The sequence below is a fragment of the Alternaria alternata genome (genome assembly GCF_001642055.1).
Source record: "Alternaria alternata strain SRC1lrK2f unplaced genomic scaffold CC77scaffold_2, whole genome shotgun sequence".
In the NCBI taxonomy this organism is placed as follows: domain Eukaryota; kingdom Fungi; phylum Ascomycota; class Dothideomycetes; order Pleosporales; family Pleosporaceae; genus Alternaria; species Alternaria alternata.
The window spans coordinates 1,330,364-1,349,775 of NW_017306191.1; the positions used below are offsets into that span (position 1 = coordinate 1,330,364).

At 51.4% G+C, this 19,412-nt stretch overlaps 8 protein-coding genes and 1 non-coding gene across 9 annotated transcripts; 3 read left to right on the forward strand and 6 right to left on the reverse strand.

Annotated features, from left to right (window-relative positions):
• Positions 1-570: 570 nt before the first annotated feature.
• CC77DRAFT_926221 (hypothetical protein) lies at positions 571-2,063 on the reverse strand (the record flags this gene model as incomplete). The annotated part of the gene is made up of 5 exons (XM_018533906.1): positions 571-1,027; positions 1,092-1,187; positions 1,243-1,571; positions 1,691-1,818; positions 1,868-2,063. The coding sequence occupies 5 exons, from the start codon at positions 2,061-2,063 to the stop codon at positions 571-573; spliced, it is 1,206 nt and encodes a 401-aa protein (XP_018390869.1).
• A 1,002-nt stretch (positions 2,064-3,065) lies between these two features.
• Positions 3,066-5,042, forward strand: CC77DRAFT_322460 (FAD-binding domain-containing protein). The gene is made up of 4 exons (XM_018531253.1): positions 3,066-3,336; positions 3,388-3,887; positions 3,946-4,356; positions 4,420-5,042. The coding sequence occupies exons 1-4, from the start codon at positions 3,229-3,231 to the stop codon at positions 4,943-4,945; spliced, it is 1,545 nt and encodes a 514-aa protein (XP_018390870.1). The 5' UTR covers positions 3,066-3,228; the 3' UTR covers positions 4,946-5,042.
• A 97-nt stretch (positions 5,043-5,139) lies between these two features.
• On the reverse strand, positions 5,140-6,039 carry CC77DRAFT_1090983 (kinase-like protein; the record flags this gene model as incomplete). Its single annotated transcript, XM_018529544.1, has 1 exon — positions 5,140-6,039. One exon carries the CDS (start codon positions 6,037-6,039, stop codon positions 5,140-5,142), a length of 900 nt encoding a protein of 299 aa, XP_018390871.1.
• Positions 6,040-6,892: 853 nt separating this feature from the next.
• CC77DRAFT_1016414 (hypothetical protein) lies at positions 6,893-7,714 on the reverse strand. The gene is made up of 5 exons (XM_018524210.1): positions 7,596-7,714; positions 7,568-7,572; positions 7,476-7,508; positions 7,277-7,421; positions 6,893-7,216 (listed from the first exon to the last, which is right to left on the reverse strand). The coding sequence occupies exons 4-5, from the start codon at positions 7,369-7,371 to the stop codon at positions 6,955-6,957; spliced, it is 357 nt and encodes a 118-aa protein (XP_018390872.1). The 5' UTR covers positions 7,372-7,421; positions 7,476-7,508; positions 7,568-7,572; positions 7,596-7,714; the 3' UTR covers positions 6,893-6,954.
• A 431-nt stretch (positions 7,715-8,145) lies between these two features.
• CC77DRAFT_329182 (hypothetical protein) lies at positions 8,146-10,331 on the reverse strand. Its single transcript, XM_018531264.1, has 3 exons — positions 9,970-10,331; positions 9,773-9,910; positions 8,146-9,724 (listed from the first exon to the last, which is right to left on the reverse strand). The coding sequence occupies exons 1-3, from the start codon at positions 10,000-10,002 to the stop codon at positions 8,183-8,185; spliced, it is 1,713 nt and encodes a 570-aa protein (XP_018390873.1). The 5' UTR covers positions 10,003-10,331; the 3' UTR covers positions 8,146-8,182.
• CC77DRAFT_1046714 (vacuolar ATP synthase subunit E) lies at positions 10,256-11,598 on the forward strand. Its single transcript, XM_018527454.1, has 3 exons — positions 10,256-10,555; positions 10,640-11,148; positions 11,198-11,598. The coding sequence occupies exons 1-3, from the start codon at positions 10,523-10,525 to the stop codon at positions 11,346-11,348; spliced, it is 693 nt and encodes a 230-aa protein (XP_018390874.1). The 5' UTR covers positions 10,256-10,522; the 3' UTR covers positions 11,349-11,598.
• On the reverse strand, positions 11,577-14,070 carry CC77DRAFT_329180 (hypothetical protein). The gene is made up of 2 exons (XM_018531263.1): positions 13,495-14,070; positions 11,577-13,439 (listed from the first exon to the last, which is right to left on the reverse strand). Exons 1-2 carry the CDS (start codon positions 13,638-13,640, stop codon positions 11,816-11,818), a joined length of 1,770 nt encoding a protein of 589 aa, XP_018390875.1. The 5' UTR covers positions 13,641-14,070; the 3' UTR covers positions 11,577-11,815.
• Positions 14,071-15,365: 1,295 nt separating this feature from the next.
• Positions 15,366-15,464, forward strand: CC77DRAFT_t9. Its single transcript has one exon. It is a non-coding gene; the product is annotated as a tRNA-Val (tRNA).
• A 623-nt stretch (positions 15,465-16,087) lies between these two features.
• CC77DRAFT_1057234 (hypothetical protein) lies at positions 16,088-17,591 on the reverse strand (the record flags this gene model as incomplete). Its single annotated transcript, XM_018527991.1, has 2 exons — positions 16,088-16,744; positions 16,794-17,591. The coding sequence occupies 2 exons, from the start codon at positions 17,589-17,591 to the stop codon at positions 16,088-16,090; spliced, it is 1,455 nt and encodes a 484-aa protein (XP_018390876.1).
• Positions 17,592-19,412: the final 1,821 nt, after the last annotated feature.

Below are 19,412 nucleotides of genomic sequence, written 5' to 3' on the forward strand. Positions count from 1 at the left end.
GACATCGGCTACGCGCGCGTAGTCCATTTCCCATTCAACTTGCTCTTTGAAGGGCGCGAAAGAGATGTCTTCAACCCAACTACTATCCCAATCATCTCGGCGTGGATTCAGGATAGCGATGGGGAGGTCAGAGAGTGAGGCTGCAAGATGGGTCTGCCAGTCTTTACTGGGATCGGGCTGTATGGCTCCGTAGAGGATCACAGATGGCCTGTCAACGGATGGTCGCATGGGAGGTTTATGAACGACAGCTTTGGATAGGCAAGATTGAGACATGCTTGATGGAAAGGAGATGATCGTGAGGAGGCGGGTGCGCACGTTGGCGCCCCACTACAAGCCCCGACTGTCCGGGTGAGCTACGATACTATGATTATATAAGCCACCGGACGATCTAACTCTAAACACAAAGCAGCTAGTCACAGGTACCAGCCCTACCACATTCAACATCTGTCTGCTCTGTGGTTGAACTCGATCCTTAACTGCATTTCGAAATATTCCTAGAAGTCTCATACACTGTCATAAGCAAGCGATCATAACGAGAACCGAATTTCCAGCATAGAGCTGTCCCGAAGCCTACAGATTTGTAGGATTGTGTTGCCCCCCTGCCCAGACCTGACGTGTGTACGGATTCGCGGGGTCGCCTCCTGCGCCGCCGTCATAAGTAACCTGGACGGTCCGCTCATACAAGATAGCTTCCTCGCTATCATTGTCTCCCTTCATCTCGACGTTTCCGATCGGTACCTTGCGTTCTCGGTCGCGAAAGCCTGCTTTGTTCGGGACGCTGGCGAGGGGAATCTCGTCATCGCCGTCCCCTTGCGTTGTGCCGTCTACTGTACGCATCAAAGTATCGTACTTGCGCTTCGGGCCTGTGTTTTCACTTCCCCAAGTCCGCAATCCGTGATTGCGATCAGACGAGTCTTTGTTTTCAGATGAGCGACTTTCGCCAATAAGTCGCGGTGCGACGTGCTTGAGGAAGCGCCGCAGGGTCGGTAAGCAACAGCATATGACGAACAAGTTACTTTCGATGATGCTGTGTTTTGATCAGTTGAAACAATTCTAGGTATCTGGAGACACCACGATAACGGAAGCCTTACATCCACAAAGAGCCTACGGCTATGATCCAGGTTTGGTCCATATCTGTTAGAGCTGGGATCAAAACAATGAGGCGAATAATAGACGTGACCATTGTGCTGCCTCAAGTCAGCAGCCATTCAGAGCACGACTTGCACCCCGGTTAACACTTACATTGATCCGACGCCGAACATAAGAGTTAGTCCAATTTTCTGTTTCGTCGGCATTTGCAGGCCCCAGATAGTCGGAACGGGAATCGAGATCAGCATCACATCCGTTACGATCCCAATCACAGCCGTAGCGATATAAATCGCTCCTTGGTTGACGCATGCCGCAGTTGGGCGCAACAATGGGTCCCAACTGGCAGCAATGGGCTTGCATGCGAATAGCAGACTGAAGAAGATCGCGATGTATGAACTGGCGCAGATAACGACGGTTGTCCAAACAGCCCATTGGAAGGCTACGGATGGAGAGAGGCGACTGTAAAAGATACAGAGCGTGATCTTCGTCAAGGCGCAGCAAGCTGCATAAACCAGTGGGGCGGCGAGAATGAGCTACGAAGTCGTTGCATTAGCATACGAACAAAAAACGCAAGTAATTAAAAAAAAGGATATCAGCTTACCCGTGAATAGAAGGCGTACTTCTCAATTGGAATCTCCCAGGCGTGTACGCCCATGCTGCCAGTGGAGAAACCAGTGATCAAAATACCCTGGGTTCCCACCGAGCAGGCCCAACCGAGAATAACGAAGGCTAACTTTTGTCAGTAGATTTTCTAGGCTGATGTTACCAAACACAGTACCGTCGTCAATCTGGAACTGCTTCATGAGACGAACTTTGGTATAAAGCCGCTGCCCAAGGAACATAAGCGCTAGGATGTTCTCGACTGTGAAGATGACATAGGCCTCTGTGAGCAGCCTTCTCTGCGGGTTCGCAAAGTTGACCTCATAGCCATCAGGTGGAGGAATGGCGGTTATAACGCCGTTGACATTCGACATGACGCAGTAAAGTCTGGACAAAGAATGTGTTGTTGATTTAACCACAACGTCGCTCGGGAGCGGAAGCTAAAGGTCTCTCCTACGAGGGAGAGCTTGTATACCTAGGACCTTTGAAACCTACTCCTATGACTAAAGGAGGGACGTGGTTCAGTCTAAAGACTGCCTAGAGGCTCGAGAGCGAGGTTTGCGCTAGGTTCCCAAACCAGGGGCGGGAGAGGGAAGTGGGCGTGGGGGATGTCGACGTCGATCGCACATAATTGCTTGCCTGGATACGAAGGCCCTGTCTCGGAAAAGTTGACTTCGTCGCGCAAATCCTGACTTCGTCACGGGCTTGGAATTACACTAAATACAACACTAAGCGGCGATTCGGAGTTTTTACTTACACAGGTATGTTCACGATAAGTCAGGTACTTTCATGTGATTACCACGATCAAATCTTTCTACTCATCCAATCAATGACCTACTGACTTCAAACCAATCGAGACTGTATAGCAGGCCAAAACAACGCACACTACGAAAGGATTCTCTGTTCACTTGGCTCATTTCCCCATGTAGTCGGAAGATATCACCACCGGCTTAGGCGTTCGATATGCGAGCAGCTCCCCTCTTGATCAACGTTCCTGGGGAAAGGTGATTGGCTGCGATGCGAGCAAAAAGTCGATGCTGACGCGTGCGATGAGTCGTGATCTGAGGAACCAAAACCTCGGCGGGTAAGGCCGACGGCACTAACTGTTCCCGTAACTGTGGGCTTAGTTTTCGGGCCGCTCGCGGCGCCGGCCAGGGGCCTGATAGGTTCTATTTGACCGCCTCGTTCTTGAGCATTATATTTGCCTATCATATCGATGAAAATATATGGGTCGACGTCTCGTACTTCAGGGACCAGGAACAGCACATACCTCCAATAGGTTGTTGCAGACGGCACGTGTTGGGACGGCAGACGGATATTTACCGTTTTGCTATACCAGTTAAGATCAGCATAAGAGCCGCATAAGAATGTCACTGATCAGGTTTAAATGCCAAGTTAGAGCAGTTTCTTGTGCGGGTACTGTTAGCCGCTGATTGTCTGGTCAATCTGCAGCTATGGCGACAATAAAATCCCTTAGACCCAGCGCATCGGTTCGACATCCACGTTTTCGAGTGTGCCAAGTTCTCAAGTTGAAACAGCATGAAGCTCCTCGCACCGACCGTCGTTGCATCTCTGGGTTTATGCGCCGAAGCTACCCAATTCGGCACCATCAGGGACGTGGTTCTTGGCAGCAAGAACGAGACTTGCGTACGTTATGTACTCCCTGGTCAAAGTTCATGCAATACTGACCAATTTTAGTGTTCTTCGCTGAAGGATGCTGGACTAGCAAACATCTTTTACGAGGATGATGAGCAGTACAAGAATCGGACGGCGTCGTACTGGTCCGTGAGCGCTCAGCTGCATCCCAAGTGTATTGTTCAACCAGTATCTACTGAAGAAGTATCTACTGCCATCAAAACACTGGGTGCGCAAAGCAACTGCAAATTTGCCGTGCGAAGTGGTGGTCATGCAACCTGGGCTGGCTCCAACAACATCAACGATGGAGTAACACTCGACCTCGGTCTCATGAACACAACCGTCTATGATGCGGAAGCAAACCTCGCACGGTTCCAACCCGGAACCCGATGGGGTGGTGTGTACGGAGCACTTGAGCCTCATGGGGTCACTGTCGCGGGTGGCCGAGCAAGCAGCGTCGGTGTAGCCGGTTTCTTGACAGGAGGAGGAAACTCTTTCTACACTGCTCGTCGAGGTTTCGCCTGTGACCAAGTGCAGAATTACGAGGTCGTTCTTGCCGATGGGTAAGTATCCAAAAAGCTGGGCGGCGAAGATTTGAGATCTGTTACTAACATGCAGTAGCGAAATCGTCAACGCAAACGCCACATGTAACAGTGACCTGTTCCGAGCCCTCAAAGGTGGTTCGTTCAACTTTGGCGTCGTTACTCGTTATGATATGGAGACTTTCACCGCGGGAGATCTTTGGGGTGGCTCGAGAATCCATACCAAAAACTATACACAGCAACACATCGATGCCTACACAGCATGGGTCGACAACGTCGAGAACTACCCCGACGGCTCCAGTATCGTCTTTTGGAGCTATCTTCCCACCATGGAGGATATTGTCATCATCGCTGCGTACGAAGACGTCGCGGGCAATGTTGCTCCTGCAGGCTTCGACAAATTTATGGCTATCCCAGCCATAGCCGACACCACGAGATTGGCGAGCCACAAGAACCTCACTGATGAGCTTGAGCAACCCACTGGATACCGGTATGTTCCATCTGCAATTGGAGAGAGGGGGTGACTACGATATATGAAACTGACAACTATTAGTGACATCTGGTTCACGATGACCTTCAAAAACGACCCTACCGTGTTTAAATACATTGTTGATGCACACACCAAGTTTGTCGATGCATGGAAGGCGGATAACACAGACCACGACTTTATCACCCAATGCATGTTCCAAGCTATTCCAACCATTTTTGCCAAGCACAGTGCGGAACGTGGGGGCAACGTCTTGGGTCTGGATCTCGTCAAGGACAACGCCATCATGCTCCTTTTCGATATTGCTGTCAAGGGTGAAGAGACCGAGGTTCGCGCGAGGGAAGCACTTAGGGCTGCTACCGAAGATATGCAAAGGTTCGCTGCCAGCCAAGACGCTCTAGTAGACTGGCAGTACCTGAACTACGCCGATGCTTACCAGGACCCACTTGGTAGCTACGGCGCTGCAAATGTTGCTAAGATCCTGGCTGCTGCTAAGAAGTATGACCCCAATGGCATGTTCCAGACTCAAGCTCCTGGTGGCTTCAAGATCTCCAGAGTTAAGAACTCCACTTCTTCCAAGCAGGAACTATAAGCCTTAGATCTGAGCGCTCGTTGGTAGCAGTGGAAGCGATGGACCATTTACAGCAATGAAATAAGAAATGAAATCTTCAACGCACTCTTTGTCCATCCTATTGTAAAGATGATGCATTTATCCTACTCCGCTTCGATTGCATAGTGACCATTACGCTCTTCGTTGTGCACATTCACCATATGAATAGCCACACCTTAGACCTCTGCTACCCTGCTCTGCTGTTTTATTACAATCTCGTCTCTTAGCGCCTTTGCTCTCTCAAAACATTCCAATGCCCTCTCCTCTTCCCTTGCCACAAGAATCTTTCTCGCAATAGCTGGCACACAATATCTCACTAATATCTTCGCAGTGGCCCTCTTCTTCTCATCTTTCTCAAACATCCACTGATACCAACGATCGAGCCGTTTGCTATAAGGTTTATGCTCCCATGGGCGGTTCGGATAGAATTCTTCAATAACTATAGAATCATGGACGTCGAAGTCATTAATCAGTTCCTCTTTTGTGGCTGAGAGGGGCCGGAAGGTGGTCGGTATGAGATGACGCCAGTGGCTTTTTTTCCAGGCATTTTTGTCGATGAGATGAGGGACAAACTTCTCCTGACTTCTTCTGCTATCGGAGAAAGCTTCGTGGGATTGAATGGGGTAGACACCCAGAGCGAGGATTTGCAAGGTGCCGCCTAGAGCCCAGATGTCGCCGGACGGTCGTAAAGCCCCTCGTTCGTTGAAGGGTGGTGCATATTCGGGTGTACTACAAAAGCGGGTCAACTGTGCGCTTTCGGTTGGATGCTCTCGCGTCATACGGGCAAAGTCGGTCAGCCTGAAGATAGGCTCATCGGGGATTCCGTCTTCCATCTTCCAGCTCTTGGGTATTTCAACTAGGATGTTGTCTGGCTTGATATCATTGTGCGTATAGCCGTAGTTCTCGCACTTGTTATGCAGATAATCCAAAGCGAGAACCATATCATGTAAACATTTCCATATCGTGACTTCGGATATACGTTGTATGGTTTTTCGCTGCCTTCTCTGTTCAGATTTCCACTTGACCACGTAACTGGTAAGATCACCCAACTCGCAGAACGGAAGGAAGATTGCCATAGGAGTAGAGGACCACGCCAACATCCCTGCAATGTGTTCGTGTTGTTGAACAATTGAAAGATTCTTAATTTCGACCTCGAGGCGTTTGGTTGCCTTGATCCTGTCAGACTCAGAAGTGAACGAATGTGGCGTCTTCACCGCGACGAGTGCTTTGGAAGATTTGTGTTCGTATGCGTGTACTATGCCATCCCCACCGTCTCCCAGATAGTATCTTTGGGTAAAAAGCTGACTGAACCTTCTGTAAACACGTAAATCGTTAGTATCAAACGGTTGTTCCATCCTCATCACGTCGCGATTGCTGAGACCTTGGAGGAAAGACTGGCTCGTATGCTTGAGTGAGTTGGGATTGAGGTTGGGCGGGTAGACTTTATGAGACTCAAGACATAGCACTGTGTGACAATACGGTTCGAATATACTACTAGAGATGAGCCACCACGGTTTTCGTGGTTGAAGTAGTCGTTACCATGGTACCTGCCAGTATTGGTTTGGTAGAGAGGACCAAAGCCTGACATTGGGCCAGTAAGAAGCCCAAGAGTCTTGTAAATGAGTATGTACTCACCGAAGGCTGTGGGAGCAGTCCCGTACGTCGTTGTTATGCTTGCGTTCACACTTAAATGTAGTCGACATAGACCAAAGCTGACCTCACCGATGAAACTTCCCCGTCCATACATATCCAGAGTATTCTGTGATGACTTTCAGCGCGACTTTACCCATTAAATGTGAGAAACTCAAGGCACACGATAAACGACTTGATGTGTGCAATACCTTCGAATGAACACGACGTGCTGATATTGGTAAGCAAAGCCGGATATCTCAAGACATACTAGCTGATTTGTGCAATTATGGCGATACCGTGCATTTGATACAGAACTTTCATTATACTCTTATTCTTCTTCTTTCCTTCTGGCCCGCTGTCTACGCACCATCTTTCTTCCTCTGCCCCACAAAAAACCCTAGTCCAAAATCATCCGTCTTGAACGTGATTTTGCTCCCTTTTGGGAAGAAGAACACATCACCCTTCTCGGCTTTGACTTCTTTGCCCGTTTCGTCACTGATGTAGAAGTGCCCATCAACGATGATTTTTATCTCATCATACGTATACGTGTACACGAGCGGCGTTCCCTTCTCCAGACGGTAGAAACCACCGCTGATGGGTTTCTCTGGATCTGTAGACTCTCTGGTAGAGAACAGTCAGTGGTGGTGGTGGGTTAATAGAATATAGGTAGGGCAAGCATACGATGATACGACGTCACCGAGGTAGGCGTTTTCGTTGGCGATTAGCGGCGGCTTGAACGTTGTTTGCGCCTTCTCGAAGTACTGCATCGCTGGCATGGTGGCGGCTGGTATAGCAGTACCCTGTGATATATGAAGCAAGGGTGTGGCTGTCCGTTGTTAGTGAAAAGTTACAAAGTCCAAGTTCGGTGAGCTTGACGCACAGTGGCACGAAGTAAGATATGCTGCTTTTGATCCTATAATTCGTATTGTGTTGTGTAAGATCCTGAAGATGACTGGAGCTATGCAGTGTCCTAAAGGTCGCCGTACGTGGAACTTACAAGAGCATGGCCAGCTTTATGTACGCCAATCTTACTTATCGTGACCCAATAATCAAGACTAACGGCATCATCATTTACCAACTGCGCCCTGTCAAACGGAGTTTCCCTTCTTCCGATATCCAGTTAACCGCTATATTAGCATAGAGCAGCGTAGTATCTGGGACTTTAATACTAGATGCGGCGCTTGGCTTGCACCAAAACCTAGCTGATCTGGCTAGGTTTTAGTTAAGCTTTGCCACGATATCCACTGCTTTACGTCTATTAGTGCGCCCTGCGAGGGATGAGCAAGACAGCTCCAAGGTGTTGGAAGTGTACGCGGATAGTGGGGTGATGTAGGTGGGGCAACAAGACGCAATGTGCGATTGGCTATTATCTTATCGTCAGGAAAGGATTACTCCATCTGGGATCCTGCATATGTGGGTTAAGGCTCAAACGAGGCTTCCGAGTATGACCGGGTTAGCTTTCGTAAAGTGGACGTTCTTCTTTCCTATGAGGGGTAGTCATATTGCGCAGTAATCATTGGTATTGCGTGTCTGAAATGCTGATAATACATTCTGGGTATATTCAAATTGCTGGAAGTTGTAATAATATCATATAGGTCGTTCTTCTTCATGGTCTTCATCTTCTCTCCACTTCTTGCGCCACCACTTCAGCTTGAACCAGTCTCCTAAAGCATCTTGGCTCTTGCTCCTCTGGCCGTATCCCCAAGTCTGTCTTCTCCGGGATGTATCTTCCATGTCTGCGTCAGATGTATCGCCGTCGTCTGGATCGGGATGATCAAGAAGTGATGCAGAGCTATTCATGGGCTGTTTTCCCTGCGACACACTTCTGCCTCGCCCGCTACCGAACCCTTCGAACCAAGACCGCCGACGCATCTGATTGAGCCATGCCGACTGTGCATTGTTTCTCCGTGGCGGTAGGGTTCCTGACCTTGGTCGTCGCTCTAGATCCACAGATCGTCTGGCAGGAGATGGCAGAGTCTCTCTGTCGTTGAGTTCATCCCAGATCTCGTTTGTCTCTTCTGAAATAGTCATCCGCCGTCTTCTTTGGGGTCTGCGGGAATGTGTTTGAGGACTCTTCGGTTCACCAGCGTCTACTGATGCTCGCTTCTTCGGGTTGGCGAGGGTAAGAGCGGGACCGGTTGGGGCGCGAGCTAACAGTGGTGTTCTTTCATCGACAGCTTTCCGTTTGGCTTGTTCGGAGGCATAGCCATGAGCGCCGGGGGCTTCTTCGTCGATATCCAGAGGTGATGCAGGGTCGTCAAGAGGGTGGCCATGCGCAAGACCGATGCCGGGTTGTAGCACTGTCTGGGGCATCTGAACTCTGCCCGTATGCTTGCTTGCGATTGGTGATGTGGGTTCTTCCTCGTTATCTTCGAGACGCCAGCTCAGGCAGACAACTCCAGCGAGCAGTATTATAGTTCCGAGCGCAATCAGGCCGGCGTGCAGACTCGACAAGCGATCGCTTTGGTCGAAGTAGATCAGGCCATCTATGATTGCGATGATGTTGTAGACGCAGAATACTAGAGGATAAAGCACACTCGTACTGACCAACTTCAGTCCGCGATGCATGTAGTAGAGTTGGGTCAGGGCGAAGACGACTAGTCCGACCAGAATCATCCACGACTGCCAACGGTCAAACTGGTTGTGACGGTCAATGATAGTCCGGACTAGAAGTTCGACAGCACTCTTCGCGATGAGGAGCGAATGCGCGGAGAGGATGCCACTGACGCAGCCAAAGAACATTCCACGGATAAGGCGTAATCGAGGGGTGGTCCGTGGATGCATGCGCTTCAGTAGCCACGTCGCAAGGACCAGCATGACGACTACCACACCCGTCAAGATCATCCATGTGAGGAAAGCTTTCCGTCCCAACAGCCTCAACAGTTGGTCGAGATTATGCGACGGTTCAGCAATGGCACCAAACAAGGCTATCAGCAGTGCGCCTATGGCAACAAGCATGGTGCCAACAAAGGAGTATCGCGTAAACGGTTCGCTGAGAATGATGGAGGCGCATATCGAGTTGAAGACGAGGCCGGATGCCTGTAGGGTGGAGAGAACGGGAAGGGGTAGGGTGGTGATTTGGATGGTGCTGCCGACGATGTTTGCCACGACGAACATGAGCATGCCCAGCTGCATAGATTAGTGAGTGAATCCCATGTCATCTGGCAGTGTTCGTACCTGCCATCTTCGCCGCTTGTATGGAGGTCGCCTGTCGTCGTCGTCGTCCTTTTCCTCTTCTAGGAGATGGGACTTGCGTTGCAGCGTCAAGCCGATGCTCTGAATGCTGGTGGAGGCGAGTCCGACCATTACCCCAAGCTGCATGCCCACGCGTTAGCACTCTATACCCATGGCGGCATGGCTCCATGTATACTGACAGCAACGCTCGCGCCCGGCGAGAGTTCCACCATGTTTCCTTGTCGGTTGTCGTCGCTGCACTGCGCCTATCGCTACCTAGACGTCGGGCGCATGCTGTGTGTGGGGTGTGTGTGTAAAGTCGGGAACGTGTATTCTTCTGTCTTGGACAGCGCAGGCGTGGGAGTCGCGAAACGTCACGCTGAGTCGGTGAAGTGCACGAGACGGTTGGGGAAGACTAGCCGACGCCGTGCATGTGGCAGGGATCAGCCGACTGATGATGTAGTTGGGTCGACGAGGACAGCGCGGGTGCAGCAACGAGAAGATGTCGCGTCGGTAGAGAGACGATATGGCAGAGACGTATAATTGCAGTGATACTCTTGAGACTGTTCCCGCGTCTATCTGCGACGTCGTGCCATGCATCGCTCGAGGGCGTACCTGGGTAACCGCGGGCAGCATCTGGGGCCCAAGCTTGAACATCAACCTCCAAGCTCCGTCACTCGCGATACCCTCGACGCCAGCACCCATATATCTCCTCCCCCGTAAACCAGAGGATCTCCACACAATACCGCCATCATGTCGCAAGTACACGCCCTATCCGACGACCAGGTACGAATCTCCGCCAGCTTCAGCCAGCTGCAAGCTCCCCACTCACTACGTCAACACCACAGCTAACACTGACCCCGATGGCAGGTCGCCGGCGAGCTGAAGAAGATGACGGCCTTTATTCGCCAAGAAGCCATGGAAAAGGCAAACGAAATCCGCCTCAAGGCCGACGAGGAGTTCGCCATCGAGAAGTCCAAGCTAGTGCGCCAGGAACAGGCCTCGATCGACTCGTCGTATGAGAAGAAGTTCAAACAGGCCAGCATGTCGCAGCAAATCACCCGCTCCACCGTCTCCAACAAGAGCCGATTACGCATTCTGTCTGCCCGCCAGGAGCTGCTCAACAAGCTGTTCGAGCAAGCCGAGAAGAAGCTGGGCGACGTTTCAAAGGACAAGAAGAAGTACCAGAGCATCATGAAGGACCTGATCGTCGAGGGTGCCTATGCGCTCAACGAGGACAAGCTGCAGGTCAAGGTGCGCAAGGCCGACTACGACCTCACTAAGAAGGCCATCGAGGAGGCGCAGACCGAGTACAAGAAGAACATTGGCAAGGACGTCTCCATCACCATCGATGAGAGCGACCCACTGCCTGAGGGATCGTAAGTTTGGTTGCCGCGGAATCTTCGACACATGGCTAACTCTAAACAGTGCTGGTGGCGCTATGATTGTTGGAACCAACGGCCGAATCGACATCAACAACACTTTCCAAGAACGATTGAAGCTACTCGAGTCCCAGGCCCTGCCATCCATCAGGGTCACACTTTTCGGAGAGAACGAGAACAGGAAGTTCCACGACTAAGAAGCTAGCGTGGGCGTCGGTTACTATGAGCTGGCTTGTGATCAGACTGGAGCATTTGGCCGTCACGGAGCACAAGCAGGAAGGAGTCTGCGTCGGACTGGGAGAATGGGCTTTTGCTGAGTAGACTGTACATGCACGAGGTCTTGTAGACTACTCGGAACTTTTAGCGAGCTTTATTACATGCACATTACCACATTGATCACTATCCCAGCAAGCAAGTTTCATTCCTGACATTATGGTGATATGAATTTCTCGCCTGGGCTAACTGCTGAGGCTCCTATGTATACTGCGAAGGAGGGTATACAAGAACAAAATCAAGAACATGCGTACAAAGACGCTGTGTATCGTCGCTTCAAGGAGTGGATATCATCAACACTCATACTCCTTAAAAACAAAACGCCAGTGCCAGATCATAGCATGCAAAAATGTGCATATGTACAACAAAGGAAATCGTTCGTTACCATGCATCATACACGTTCATAAACACGATCCCACATGGGACTTCTCGTCCTCTTCTGACCACCGCCGCCCATGACGTTTCTCAATGGCCATTCTGTCTTGCTGCTCTTTCTCATCGGCGGATTGGGGTCTGGGTACCGATCTAAAGTCCTGTGTCCGCCATACAGCTCGTCATCCTGGTCGTTGTACCCATCGTTCGAATACTCAGGGCCGTAATCCTCAAGATAGGAATATCCGCCTGCAAAGGGGTTCGAAGACGTTTTCTGGTGCGTAATGGGAGAAATGGGCGCGGAATCGTCTGAGTGGTATACGTGCCCAGAGTTGGAAGACATACTGGAGACGGCAAGACCGGAGGAACTGCTACCACTATGATCGGCGGTGTTTTGTGCCAGAGAGGGTCGGAGGAGGCCTCGGGATGCTTCCGCTGCAGGGCTACTGATCGGACTTGTGGGTACAGGCTTTCGCTTTATGCTCGCTACGGCGGGAACAGGTAGCGTGTCCAAGGCAGACATACCGGGTCTTCGAGGACCTGTCTTGGGGGGTGAGTTGTGACGCCCTAAGATAGGGGACTCTCCGTTCATTTCGTCGTCAGGTTCTGTAACTTCGGCCACAGAGTGAAGACTAGTGTAGCTTGTTCGTCGGCCACGGGCTCGGTTTGACGAGTGGCTATGGTAGAGCGCGGGCGCTAGAATGGGCGTGTGGTTGTCTTGCATCGTCATTGGTGTTGATTCTGCTGGCATAGAATACCCTTGGTTAGGGTGAGACACGCCTGCAGCCGGTGGTATCGTATGGCCCTGGTAGGCTGTAGACATAGGGGCCGGGTCATAGCCATCATCTTCCCAGTTCATGTCTTCCACAAACCGGCTTTTCTGTTGTGCTGCGGGGTTCAAGGGTCGCCTGTGTTCGAAATTCTCGACGCTTAGGCCTCGGTCCTGGAATGAGAAACGAGGAATGAAGCCGGGTGATGAGGGGGGTTGACTGCCTTCAATGGATCTTCTTCTCCTTCTGCGCAGGATAAAGCAGCATCCAAACAATATTGCGGCAATCGCAAGTACGGCTAGTGGCACACCTACACCCAGCCCGATTTTCTCGCGTCTTGTCAGGCCAGAATCGCTGGATGCGGGCGCTATAGGATCTGTGGTCGAGCTTGGAGTCGCAGAGGAACTCGATGGCGATGATGAAGTTGAAAAGATAGTTGAAGACGCAGAAGAAGATTCCGAGGATGACGCCAGACTGGATATATCGCTCGAGAGACTAGTCGAAGATGGCGTAGGCGTAGGTGTTGTACTCAAGCCTTCGGATCCTGATGTCGTAGAAGATTCCACCGCACTAGTGGACAGTGTTTCTAGTACTGACGAATCTATATTCGAGGCTGCCCCTGTTGGTACCTCCGTTGCGGATGCGGTAACATCAGTGGGCAATGCTTCACTCGCAGGTGGCGCTGCCGTCGCTGGTCCGAATTCTTGTATGAAGTAAGACTGTATATCATATGGAAGCTCGTTGAACCAGTCTGGCCGGTTGTCGTCCAAGAATTCCTCCCATAATATGCTCGAAACTGCGGGTATGTTCGTCGCAGCGATTTGCCGTAGCGAAAGTGGTAGTGCAGTAATAAGCACTTGTAATATTTCGATGCTGATCTGATGTTAGCGCGGTTGCACTTTTAGCTGTACATAAGAGGGCATCTTACGCATCAGGGTCTTGCCTATGCTTTAGTGATCGAATGCCAACTCGGTCTGGTTGCGGCGCAGGTGTAATAACAGGCAATGCAGCGCTGTGTACCAGTCCAACCAGACCACCCAGAGCCAACCAATTCCATCCTCTTAACGAATGCATATATGCGGAGCGAGTGTTGTAAAGAAAGTAGTAGTAATAAAAGCAAATGGCGGAGAGTCAACGTTCGTAGTGTCAGCGCTTCATGTCTGGCAACAATGGTACAAACAATCCAGAAGCCGACGCCCAGCAGCAGCGGTGGCCATACTTTTTGACCTGTTCATACCCATGTACATTATTGCATGCCGTCGACGTCCATAATTCGTTGCAGCGAGCAAAGTCGTTGCAAAGTGGCGATTGACTTATAGATCGTCACCACAGCCCGCCGGTCTCTTTACTGCACTTGGAAAATGTCATGCAGATCCAGGGTTTCGTCAGCCGGTTATGAGGTCGCGTACCCGCAGATTCGCCCCTCACTAGCCACAGGTCGGACGGCACTCTTGATCGAATCGCATGTCGAGCTGCCGATTATCCTGGCACGGATGCTTTGGGGGAGCGTTCTGAGTGGGTCAACGGCAGCACGTGGCTGTGCAGCTGCTGGGGGGTTCGCTTCGCTGCCGAACTGGAGAACACTGTGCCGGCGAAGCGACGGGATCTGGATGTCGCGTAGATGTTTGATGGGCGACTTTTGTAGGAAAGATTGGCAGACGATGACAACGTGACGTTCGACGGATATTCTTTTTATTTTTGGATCAGTGGTATCGGTGCACGAATGCTAGCCAATGATCGTAAGTGCGCGGATGGTTTGGTCAGTTCCTTCCATCTCGCGTCGGTTGCGCGCTCAAACGCGCCCGAAGAGGCAGTCACCATAGCCACCAGCGATGACTGTTCTTTCCAATCGCAAGAAAACTCCAACGCAAGCTCTTATCCACTCGACCCAACTAACCTTTGTCCACGATCCTACCGACATCAGCAAACTGCGGCATGCACCCCATGCAGGAGATTGGTTCTTTGCCTGCGTACCTGCGCCATACCGAAGACGAGGTTCAGGAACGGGACGAACGCGGCATACGCGTTAGGTGCGCGAGTACTTCGCAGCGTCCAGTTCACGTTGCAAGCAAAGTACGAGCGCCCATTCTGAGGAACGCAGATGGTGCCTACAGCATCATTGCCTGTGCATTACCACAACCAAAACACATCCAAGACTATGACGCGTAGCATAGTCAGGATTGATCTCTTTCCCAGCTTGAGTCGGATTCTTTCCTAAGCGTTAGGACTCTACACACTATGACGACATTTAACAAACTGCCACTTGCAGGTCGGCCATGCGATCGCACACCTAATGTTATAGGGGCTGGTCTGTCGCCCGCCACTGCGATACGAACCCAGCATTGTCGACATACTTTCTGCTTAAACGATACAGGGTTGCCTCTCTAGAGCTAGGTTCCCCGAATCTCAACGGGAATTAGCAACAGGTGCTACTAGCAGGCTACGGCAACCTTCATCTTGGAAGCGCAGTTTCGTTCGGACCGCCTAATCACTATCGACCAAGATCCAGGATCCATCAGCTTGAAGGTCGACATATCTTTTCTCGATACCTTGACATTGGCAGGAGTCAACATGGCAACTTACGAGGGAACAACCAATTGAAAGAAGCGACGCTAAGCTGATAGCTCGTGGACCTTGTCTGATTCGTGGATCTGGTCGAATAATCGACGATGTCCGCCTCGGGTCAAGTTCTGCGGCACCCCACTTTCTTGAACTCAGACGTCTCAGTCAACCGAGCAAGCAAGAGTTGTCCAAATCCGAGATATATCGGTCATCCATTCTCCTCATTCCATCAAACAGGGCTCGTTGGTGTAGTTGGTTATCACGTCAGTCTAACAAAGGTCCTCAAAAGCCTTGTCAGTACACTGAAGGTCCGGAGTTCAAACCTCCGATGAGTCATCATCGGCGTTCGCAAGAGCGCATTTCTCCTTTTTTGCTCTCTCATACCTTTGCGAGCATCTTTTTGACGTTGCAAAGACGGTGGACGTTGCAAAACGCAACTTTGGGCTTTTTTTTTCGATGCTGATATAGTCTACAATGTCTTCGATGCACGACATACATACTGACTGCTTGGTTCAAGGCTTTAACGCTGCAGCGTAAAAAGTCCACACGTTTGGTTTCACTATTTTCCTTACGTGGACCTAGTTCGCAACTTCAATCACGCATCCTGGAGCACCATCTTAGTGCCGACAACGAGGTAGACACGGGGTACATTGTGCAGTGCTCACGACACATCAACATGTATAGTCTTGTACCACACCCAGCATTTTATAAGCACTTGCTCATCACGCTATGCACAAAGTTAGGTCATTAAGCAACAGCAAAGTGTCTTCGGTAAACGATTGGTTGAGGAAATCTTAGCTATCCTCTATAGTCTTCGTGTGCCTGTTAATGGCAAAGTATGTACATGGAACGTAAAAATGTACGACTTGAGTGTTCTTTTTTGGGTGGCAGGGAAGCTCCGAGATGTGGATGCGCCATGGCAACGCGTAGAGAAACTGTCATCTGCTTTGAAGCATGGCTTAGTAGGAGCCTGTGTTCATAGCGGCATGTCCGTCGACGGTGACGGTGATTGTCGCCTTTACCGTCTCAGTGACAACAGCTCCGCCCGTGCAGGAAGTAGCATCTGCAACTTCAGACGCAATCGGGGTGGGCTGCGCAGCATTGTAGCTGCCAGTTGGCTTGCCAATCTGCTTATCAGGAAGCACGGCGCTGTAAGATGAGAAGGCGCTCATGGGGAGAGGAGTTGCGGCCTCTCCGACTACCGACACTGCAGAAGAGACGTTGGGTAGGACCGCGGAGTAGACGCCGGAGGGGGCAGCCCCATATACAGATGAGACGGCAGCCATGGAAGTAGGGCGTACGGTTGCGGAATAAGTTGCTGTGCTGTTGCCAGCAGGGGCAGGTGCAGCAGTGCAGCCTGGGCCAGATGCTGAGGTAGCAGAAGCAGGGCCAGACTGGATAGGGTTGCAACCAGGGAGAGCATCAAGGACGCTTCCATCGTCGCCGCCGTATGCCTCCATGGCAGAGCAGCTTGCCCAGGACTCGTCGCTGTCCTTGTTGACATTCTCGGAACCGAAGCACTGTTCCATTTCTTCCTGTCCGCATCCGCAACCGCACTTGCAGCCATCGTTCTCACTCACAGCCTTCTCGAGGACACCGGTCTCCCATCCGTTCATCTATTGTCATATTAGTAAGGGCATATAAGAGGGGTGTAGAAGAACTTACAAAGTCACCGTGGAAGCCGTAGCCAGTTGGGTCACCGTTGGACAAGAGCCAAGGAGCCTCATCAGGACCAAATGTAAAGCTGGTAACATCCCACCAGTACTCGATGAAGAGAGTCGGGAAGCGCGCAGCCCTGTGAGTGGTTGGGCAGTTCTCGATACCGATGCCAGCGTTGCCGTTGGGGTAGGCCATGTGCGCATTGGGGTTCTTGGGATCCATCTTCTCACCGTTCCAGCAGGAGGGGAAGGTGACTTCGGACGCGAAGCCGTACTTGCAGGTGCTGAAGCCCTTGGGAAAACCATTGGCGAAGATGGCTGTGGAGCCACCGTCAGGCTCGTGGCAGCCCCAACGAACACCGGCTGGGTTGTCGCCATCCGAACGCTTGAGCGGGCTACCAGCGATCATGTTGAAGTCCCCTGGGTACGCCGTGACGTTTGCCCAGTTGTTGCCATCCCCGTACTTGTAGTAGATCTTGGTGGACAGCTCGGGTACGCGGTAAAGTTTGGTTCCGTTGGTGAAGAACAGAGTAGGGCGCCAGTACAAGGACTTGTCGGTTTTGACACGAGCAGTGGTGCAGTCCGAGGCCTGGGTATCAGCAAAGCCCATGGACTTGGAGAGTCCATTTCCTCCGTCGAAAGAGTGGAGATGAGGGCTCTCAGTTCCGGGGAATAGACCGGGGTCGAGACGCTGGTAGCTCATGGCATTACCAGCGCGGTTGTAGAAGCTGAAGTAGTTGCCAACGCATTGAGCGGAGGCAGTTGCGGCAAAGCCAGCCGTGAGGGAGATGATATCGAAACGCATGGCTGCTTAGTGGTAGTGCTCGGGTATATGGTAAGTGGATCTCAATTGTAAGACAGCGAAAAGAGTGAGCTGTTTGTTAATGAAAGGACCGAGTCACAGACTCTAGATGCTCTTGATGTCAAAGGAGTGTATATGAAGAGCCAAAAGAATGAAAGAATGGTATTCCCGTACCGGAAGCCAAAGAGAGCGATGGGAGAGCAAGCGACAAGAGCAAGAAACGACGGGCAGGGTGCTGGGTAAATATACATCGACACCCACCTGCACCTGGGATTGCATGCAGCCTGCTGTGGCCAGTCCACGCTTGAGGCGCCCCATTCTAGGACGAGATTAGCTGAGGCTTCCAAAAGTTTGACTATGTGACTAGATTCGCGTATGTGCGTCGTTGTTTCCAGGTGGAGATCTAAGCCAGGGGAGCCGCGCGCAGTTCGTGGGCGGCGCGGGCGTCAGGGGTAGGATAAGAGGATCCCACTCCGCGAGTCACAAAAATACTTAGCAGTGACGCCCAAATGCCTTCAATCTGCAGCGAGGCTTGCAGTACGCCGTCGCTGTCTGAAACAAGCCGATATACGGTTCACGCGACGCCCATTGTTTGCTTCCCGGAGTCTGGACGGTAGTCAACGTATCGATAGGACAGAAACACACATCCCGTTCCTGACGGTGTTCGGGGCGCTTAGCGTCACGATCGTCGGAGGCGAGGCATCGGTGGCTGATCTTCAAACGGTGCTGACTCCCCCTGCCTAAGATTAATGTCCGCGCGCGCTTCGATTTGCTGCAAAAGTTTCTTTTTAGGCTTCGAGACAAGGGCTTTGATAAGGAGGACAATCCGGCAAAGATGCTTTCTTACAGTGAACCCACCCAAAGTGGAGCTGTGTACTTTTACCGCTGGGCCGCGACGGGAGTCACCCAAAGGATCGCCCCGGCATCTGGAAACGAGATTTTCGCAAGGACCGCTTGCTGTCTTTAGATATGAACCAGGGCAGTGGTAATCTTGACGACCTGTCATATCCTGTATGTGGAAGTAAATCGATAAGAACCGCACACGGACTTTCCAAACTCGTCGTCACTCTGCACGGCACAGTGAGAGATGACAGTCCGTACCTGGACACAGCATGTGCGTGGCGTCGAATAACAAGTTTGTGGTGACCTGCAGACTGGGTCTAGCAGCCAGGAGAACCGATGCAGCTCTCCTCTAGTTCAAGACTAAGCCTGCAAGATACGTGTTCCTGCGCGTACCTGGCAGAAGTCTCCGTCCGGTAGAGAGCGGCCACCATTCAACAAGTTCACAGTAGTCGGAGCGTGGACCCTTTGCCATTTAGCCCGATGTCTGAAGTCTCAACGACAGCTCAAGACACGGCTGGTATCGATAGGGAGATTACCATCCCTACTATTTGTGAAACGCACAGTACTCATAGCAGAAGACGTGTGGTCTGGACCAGACTTGATCGACATACCACGTGTTGCTGCCCAGACGTGGAGTCGAGGAACTTCGCTGTCGTCATGATTCGTCTCGAATGGGGCCGGCATTGTAGTGCCTAAGGATGGACAGTATCTCTCGATAGCACTGTACGCGCGCAAATGTTCCCTGTGTGATGTTTCAACGCCATGAATAGGACGTTGACAAGGAAGGCGCGTAATGAAGGCCTGCAAAAACTTGTACTGTGATACGCTGTGGAGCATCCCTGTACTACCAGTAGGCGCTCCGTACATTTCGCGCTTGTGTTAACATATGTGGGTGTGAATGAACCACAATTGTTGAGCTTCCACGGGACGAAGCGACCGGTACAACAGAGCGGCAGCGTGCCGCAAAAGAACAAAACTTTG

Excerpts from the sequence above, each read along its gene's own strand:
- CC77DRAFT_322460 (XM_018531253.1), top strand. The coding sequence starts at position 3,229 with ATGAAGCTCCTCGCACCGACCGTCGTTGCATCTCTGGGTTTATGCGCC. Across the intron at positions 3,888-3,945 it reads GAGGTCGTTCTTGCCGATGG|CGAAATCGTCAACGCAAACG; the intron begins GTAAGTATCCAA and ends AACATGCAGTAG. Across the intron at positions 4,357-4,419 it reads GAGCAACCCACTGGATACCG|TGACATCTGGTTCACGATGA; the intron begins GTATGTTCCATC and ends GACAACTATTAG.
- CC77DRAFT_1016414 (XM_018524210.1), bottom strand. The coding sequence starts at position 7,371 with ATGCCAGCGATGCAGTACTTCGAGAAGGCGCAAACAACGTTCAAGCCG. Across the intron at positions 7,217-7,276 it reads CTCGGTGACGTCGTATCATC|AGAGTCTACAGATCCAGAGA; the intron begins GTATGCTTGCCC and ends GTTCTCTACCAG.
- CC77DRAFT_329182 (XM_018531264.1), bottom strand. The coding sequence starts at position 10,002 with ATGGTGGAACTCTCGCCGGGCGCGAGCGTTGCT. Across the intron at positions 9,911-9,969 it reads CGCCGGGCGCGAGCGTTGCT|CTTGGGGTAATGGTCGGACT; the intron begins GTCAGTATACAT and ends GTGGGCATGCAG. Across the intron at positions 9,725-9,772 it reads ACAAGCGGCGAAGATGGCAG|CTGGGCATGCTCATGTTCGT; the intron begins GTACGAACACTG and ends TAATCTATGCAG.
- CC77DRAFT_1046714 (XM_018527454.1), top strand. The coding sequence starts at position 10,523 with ATGTCGCAAGTACACGCCCTATCCGACGACCAG. Across the intron at positions 10,556-10,639 it reads ACGCCCTATCCGACGACCAG|GTCGCCGGCGAGCTGAAGAA; the intron begins GTACGAATCTCC and ends CCCCGATGGCAG. Across the intron at positions 11,149-11,197 it reads GACCCACTGCCTGAGGGATC|TGCTGGTGGCGCTATGATTG; the intron begins GTAAGTTTGGTT and ends AACTCTAAACAG.
- CC77DRAFT_329180 (XM_018531263.1), bottom strand. The coding sequence starts at position 13,640 with ATGCATTCGTTAAGAGGATGGAATTGGTTGGCTCTGGGTGGTCTGGTT. Across the intron at positions 13,440-13,494 it reads CATAGGCAAGACCCTGATGC|CATCGAAATATTACAAGTGC; the intron begins GTAAGATGCCCT and ends ACATCAGATCAG.